The 6,703-nt window shown below is 52.9% G+C and overlaps 1 protein-coding gene across 1 annotated transcript; it reads left to right on the forward strand.

Moving 5' to 3' along the window:
• Positions 1–1,223: 1,223 nt before the first annotated feature.
• Positions 1,224–4,937, forward strand: MAFB (MAF bZIP transcription factor B). Its single transcript, XM_030963419.1, has one exon. It carries the CDS (start codon positions 1,918–1,920, stop codon positions 2,851–2,853), a length of 936 nt encoding a protein of 311 aa, XP_030819279.1. The 5' UTR covers positions 1,224–1,917; the 3' UTR covers positions 2,854–4,937.
• The last annotated feature ends 1,766 nt before the right edge of the window (positions 4,938–6,703 follow it).

Here is a 6,703-nt window from a genome sequence, read left to right on the forward strand (position 1 = left end):
TAATTCTCGGGAAAGCAGACAAATCCTGAACTTTATAATTCTTTTGGCTAAATAAATACGGCGGTGGGAGGGTGGTGCAGGGGGTTCTGAGGTGCAGAGGTGGAGGCGCAGCTCCGGAGCGGCGCGGCCGGGCCGGGACCGAGGCGGTGCCGCTCCCGCATCGCTGCGGTCCCGCTCGCCCGTCCCCTTTTTCCGGCTGTTTTCTCCCGCTGAAATGCGCTGTTATTCTGAAAATGGACACTTGGAGTCGCACTTTCTGTCTGTTTGAGCATGAGAGCCGTGTAAAAAGAAGCCCTAATCTCCCTTAATCGTTACAAAATGTTAAAAAAAAAAAATCCTGTTACCGGACCAAAAAAAAAAAAAAAAAAAAAAGAAACCGAAAAAATGTTATAAACCGAATACTCCTTTGCATGCAGTCACTCTCTCAGGGAAAAGCAGACGAAAGCAAACACGGTCCCCTCAGAACCGAAATGTAATTTTATTTTCTCCCTTCTCTCCCTAATATTTGCAATTGTCTGTGTCAATGCCTTCGCTTTACTTTAGGGAGAGATTTGCTTCCTGTAGCCGGGAGGGTTTCCCCGGTTGTACACGAAGCGCTGACAGCCCTGTGGAGCCGGTGCTTCCCTCGCTGCCGGCTCCCGCTCATCCCCCTCGGCGCCTCCCGCAGCCCCGCACTCGCTCCCGGCCGGACCCGCTGCGCGTTCGCGGCCGCTCTTCCCTCGCTACGTTCGCACCGGGGCCGCTTACATAAAGTTGGAAGGGTGGATGCGTGTGCGTGGCAGGGGGGGGGAAGCTCCCCGCTTTGAGATCCACTACGGGATGGCAGCGGGTAAAAAGGGGCACTTTGTTATATTTAGAACAAAGGGACGGGCAGGATGTCCCCGAGTCCCCCTCCTTTGTGGGCTGCAGAGGCCGAAAAGCATGGGAGGACGGGAGCAGAGTGAAATAAATATATAAATAAATAACCAGCTAAATAAATAAATAACTGGGAAGGCGCGGGTGCTGGAGGGGGAGCCGGGGAGAGCCCGGAGGTGCGGGCTGGGAGCGGCGGGCGCTCAGCTGGCGCTGCGGAGCTGTCACGGCGCGGCCCGGCCCCGCCCGGCCCCGCCGCCGCGCTGCCATTGGCGCGGCCGCCGCCGGCCCCGGCCCCCGCCGCGCTCTCGGCGGGCACGGCCGTATAAGAAGCCAAGGGGGGCTGCACTGTGATCACAGCTGCACAACGAGCGCTGGCGGCGGCAGCTACAGCAGAGACCTGGGCTGTGCTCGTCTCCCCCTTCTCCTCCTTTTTTTTTTTTTTTTTTTTTTTCCTCCTCCTTCCTCCCCCTTTTTCCCTCCCCTTCGCCTGCGCTGCCAGAGCCACCGAAACTCCCGTGCAGAGCCCCGCCGCCGCCGGTAGCCCGTGCGCTGCCCCGGCGCTCGCTCGGGCTGGAAAGTTGCGGCAGGCTCCGGGCTCGGCTCCCGCGGGGAGGGGGCTCCGGACTTACAAAACCCGGCCGGGGGCACGGGCTGGGCGTTCGCACCGACCTTCTTCTTCCTGCACAGAGCCGAAGGCAGCATCTTTGTTTTGTTTTGCTTTTGCCCTTCCTGCTACCGCTCCTTTCTCCTTGCGGCCGGGCGCCTCGGAGCCGGGAGCTGCCGCAGCCCGCGGTGCGGGGCGATCGCTGATACCGCCAGCCAGGAGCCAGCCAGGCGGCCCCGGGGGCCGGCTCGTCCTTGGCTTTGTTGCTCCGGACTGAAGAAGCCCCAGAAGCCCCGGGAGAAGGAGGCGGCGGAGGAGGGGGAGCAGAGGAAAGGAAGCGAGAGCTGAAAGCCAAAGTTGGTTTGGAATAGGAGAGCGCGGCCAGCCCCTCTGCCAGACTGCGCGCTGGGGTGAAGCCTCCAGCCCCCTCCGCCGGGAGAGGTGCCCGCAAGACAGCGATGGCCGGAGAGCTCAGCATCGGAGCCGAGCTGCCCACTAGCCCGCTGGCCATGGAGTACGTGAACGACTTCGACTTGATGAAGTTCGACGTGAAGAAGGAGCCCCTGGGCAGGAGCGACCGCTCGGGCAGGCACTGCACCCGCCTGCAGCCGGCCGGCTCCGTGTCCTCCACCCCCATCAGCACCCCCTGCAGCTCCGTGCCCTCCTCGCCCAGCTTCAGCCCCACCGAGCAGAAGACCCACTTGGAGGACCTGTACTGGATGGCCAACAGCTACCAGCAGATGAACCCCGAGGCGCTGAACCTCACCCCAGAGGACGCTGTCGAAGCCCTCATTGGGTCCCACCAGGTGTCCCAGCAGCTGCAGGGCTTCGAGGGCTTCCGGGCCCACCACCACCACCATCATCATCATCACCAACACCACCACCAGTATCCCGCAGTCACTCACGAAGACCTGGCCGGCAGCGGGCACCCTCACCATCACCACCATCATCACCACCAGGCCTCTCCCACTCCCTCCACCTCCTCCAGCTCCTCCCAGCAGCTCCAGAACTCGCACCAGCAGCATGCCCCCTCCAGCAGCGTGGAGGACCGGTTCTCAGATGACCAGCTGGTCTCCATGTCCGTGAGGGAGCTCAACAGGCACCTCCGAGGCTTCACCAAAGACGAGGTGATCCGCCTCAAGCAGAAGAGGAGGACCTTGAAGAACAGGGGCTATGCCCAGTCCTGCAGGTACAAACGTGTCCAGCAGAAACACCACCTGGAGAACGAAAAGACGCAGCTCATTCAGCAGGTGGAACAGCTCAAGCAAGAAGTGACCCGGCTCGCCAGAGAGAGAGACGCCTACAAGCTCAAGTGTGAGAAACTTGCCAGCAACGGCTTCAGAGAGGCCGGCTCCACCAGTGACAACCCGTCTTCCCCTGAGTTCTTCATGTGAGTGCTTAACAAAAATAATTAAAAAACAAACAAAAACCCCCCACCCCCCCAAACCTGACCCCTGTCACCTTCCCCCCCTGCTCCCATCCTCCTCTGACATCTCCATCCATCCGTCTGCTTGACTAGAGAGAAAGGAGGAGAGAAAAATAGAGACTTGATTTTTTTTTTTTTTTTGCAGCATCCAGTCTTCTAGAGTAGCTGTGGGAAAAGTAGGCTGGGGGTGGGGATGGGAGAGGTAAAGTGCAACTTTTTGACTTTCGTGTGCAAGTTAGAGAGAGAGACAGAGGCAAAGGAGAAAAGGACAAGTGAAGCGTTTTATAGATCACTTGCTTGCAAAGTGAGATGGACTTTAAAAGAATAATAATAAAAAAGGACAATGAACAAGCCATCTATAACATACTGCCTGCTTGGAAAGAGAGAGGACATATATAGCACCATCTCATGCACAATTTACCTGCTTGGAAAACGAGAATAAATAAAAAGGACAATATATGCAAACTCTTCATATATTGCCTGCTTTGAGAAATAAGTTACAGGACTCAGATGGGACATTCAATCTAAGAAAAGAAAGAATGAAAGAAAGAAAAAAAAACTCATCAGTTTTATTGCCTGCTTGATTATATAGAAAAATACGAAAATCTGCATTAAAAATATTAATCCTGCATGCTGGACATGTATGGTAATAATTTCTATTTTGTACCATTTTCTTGTTTAACTATAGCATGTTGATCATCGATCATAGATTTCTGTTGTTGCTTTGTTTCATCAATAAGAAAAGCATCACAAGTTATCGAACTTTTTACTGCTTGTGCAGTTTTGTTCGTTGGTTTTGCTCTTGTTTTCTTTTATGGTTGTTAGCTTGTAAATATCTGCTACTTCAAACCGTACAGGAGAAAAATACACAAAAAACAAAATAACATTTCAGCAGGCTGGTTATACGGTTTGTTTGGTGTTAAAGGGATACTTAAAGAAAAAAAGTTATGGGCATTTTGCATTAGAAAAAAACCAACTTTGTATATCTGGTGCACTTTTAAGTTGTATTTTTTTTTGTTAGTTTTCATTTTGGTTTTTGTTTGTTGGAGCAGAAGCAAAAACGCCTGAATGGCATTGACAAACCTAAACTTACCAGGGAAAAACCCTCCTCGGTCACTTAGAACCTACTCCATGCCTTAAAGGGGCAGCGAAGCTCTTTTCTCCAGGACAATTCCCAGCCTGAGCGGTTAGGCTTGGCCAGATAATTTCCCTTCTGATTGTACACTCAGGAAGAGAAGGACGGACGAGATACCAGTTCCATTAAAAAATAAAACAACTGCCCCTAGATTTTCGGTAAATGAAGAGAGAAAACAACCCCAAACCCTCCTCGTTACGAGTCGAGTTGTGATAGCAGCGAGGGCTCCGTGTCGCCACTGAAGTTGGGTTTCTCAATGGCAGCAGCTGATGAGTGGGCTGGGAAAGCATTTAAATCTAAAACTTTTTTTTTTAAGAAGACATACTGCAACTTTTAAGTGTATTCTTTTGCAATGATTTGTAATCTGCTTCTCTGCTTCCCTATGCAGCGAGTGAAAGTTTTAGCCAAAATTTATTTGCAGTTGTATAGTAGTAGTAGTTTGGAGTCTTATGGGTGTTTTTATTACTTTTTTTTTTTCCTCCTGCGGGTCAGTAAAAGGATTTACGTTGCACTGACAAAAATACCAAAATGAAAACTTATTTTTTAGTTTCCTTTTAGGATAGCTGGCACTGCTGGCCGGATGCATTTTAAGTTTGTATTAGTTTATAAATTAACAGTAATAACAAGATTGTAATGAACAGCATGGTGCTTGCAGTTTTAAATATTGTGGATATTAGTCATGCATCAGAAAACGATCTTTGGTTTTTACTGATTCAACTGTGTTGAAATCAAAACATTGCAGCAGCGGAAAAAATTGTTTTTATTTCATGTAAAGTTCTGAAGGGATCAATTTCAAATCCTGCTTATGATATGAAAAATATTAAAAAACCTGGTCTATTGTAGTTTTATTCAGACTGGTTTCTGTTTTTGGTTATTAAAATTGTTTCCTATTTTGCTTATTAAAATCATTGAAATGGTATTTCTTGGAGGGACCTGCTTCTCTGACGTCTCGTGTTCCCAAAACAAAAAAAAAAAGGAAAGAAAGGAAAAGTTGTGGCCCCATCCCTGCTGGATTTGTGGGTTTGTGGGGGGCTGCGGCCCGAGGGGGGGTGGGCGCGGGGCTGCTTTGCCCCCTCGGGAACGCTGCTTCTCGCAGGGCAGGAGCGCTCAGCCTTCCCCCTTTCCCCTGCTCTGCTCGGGTCGGAGCTCGCCCTTGGCAGGGGGAGCATCACCCCAACCCCTCGGGGCGAGCGGAGCGCCGGGAGCCCCGCGCTGGGACCGGCTGTGCCGGGGGGTCCGCCCGGAGCTCGCTGTCCCGCCGGGAGCGGGACCGTCCGGCCCGGGCGGGGACAGCGGGGAGCCCTGGCAGCAGGCACCTTCTTTCCTAATTTTTTCTCTTTTTTTTTTTTTTTTTTTGATTAGAAAAGGAGACAACTTGGACAAGTCCGTCCTTTTCCCCAGTTCCCTTGGGATCCGGGTTGCCCATTCACTTTCCTCCTTTCCATCTGCACGCTGTATTTATTCCGTTTTGGGGTTGTTTGTTTTTTATTTTTCCTCCCCCCGAAAACTCCTTAGATGCATGTGGAGAAGGGGACGGGTCTCTCCCCGCCACCCCCAGCGCTCAGCACCTCGCAACTCCACCGCCGTCCCTCAGCTGCTCTCGCTGCAATAACCACACAGCTCCCTAAGTTGAAGGTGGACGAGGTAAAAAATCGCCCCCAGTCCTTGCCTGGGTGTGGGAAAGGGACTCTCCGAGTCGCAGCGTGTCTGAACGCTGCTGCTCTCAAAGTATGAAAGCGGTGTTGAACTTTAAATCCCTCCTAAAAACAAAATCCAAGGTATCACACAACCAGAAAAAATAGGTTCTCTCTGCCCTGCCCCTCGTCCCAGCAGCAGCGAGCTGTTCTTTGCAGGGATGGCATAAAACGCCTTTGAAGAACAAACAGGTTAAGGACAGAATGTGGAAAAAAGAATAATTTAAAAGCAAATGCAGCGACTTAAAACAACCCCCCCTCTTAAATCCCATCCACATCCCTGCCTTGTCAGAGCCAGCTGGGCCAGCCACTGAGCTGGGGGAGCTTGGAAGGGGCCGGGGCCCGTCCCAGCCCCCCGGCTACATGAGTCAGGCCCGGCGAACAAGCTCGGAGCCCGCTGCCCTGCCGAGGGGGGACAGGAGTTTGCAGAGGAAAAGGCTGGGAGAGCCTGGCTTTCCCTGTATAGCCTCCCCCCTTGCCAGTAAATGCTAGGGCTGCAGAAAGCCTGAGAGGAATATTGTTTGTGGGAACTGCCACCGCATATTAATGTCCCCTCATGCATGCATTGAATAAATCACTAGGGCTAATTGAACAACAACAACAACGAAAAAAAGTAGGAAAAACAGGCCTTAGAAAAGCCCTCCAGATTCCCACCACAGAACGGTGTCAGCGGCGGGGCAGCCCCGCGGCACGGCCCGGGCGGCCGGGGCTCTGCTGGCCCGGCACCGCTCCTGGCTTTAATTTATTCCTTTTAAAAGAAAAGAAAAACGCAACCGAGTCGCACCGGGGCACAGCCCGAGTCGGTGCGACCGGGACCGGCCGGGCTCGGCCAGCGGGCGATGCGAGGAGCGGGCTCCGGGCCGGGGGTCTCTCGGCCGGGGTCGGGCCGGCTCCTGTGTCCGCACAGGCGGCTCGAGGGGGCTTTGGCACACCGAGGGGCCAAAACCCACCCGCACTGGCGCTCGCCCGGCCTGCGGCTGGTCAGGCTG

The sequence above is a fragment of the Camarhynchus parvulus genome, chromosome 20 (genome assembly GCF_901933205.1).
Source record: "Camarhynchus parvulus chromosome 20, STF_HiC, whole genome shotgun sequence".
Lineage (NCBI taxonomy): Eukaryota > Metazoa > Chordata > Aves > Passeriformes > Thraupidae > Camarhynchus > Camarhynchus parvulus.

Coding starts and splice junctions, on each gene's coding strand:
- MAFB (XM_030963419.1), top strand. CDS start 1,918: ATGGCCGGAGAGCTCAGCATCGGAGCCGAGCTGCCCACTAGCCCGCTG.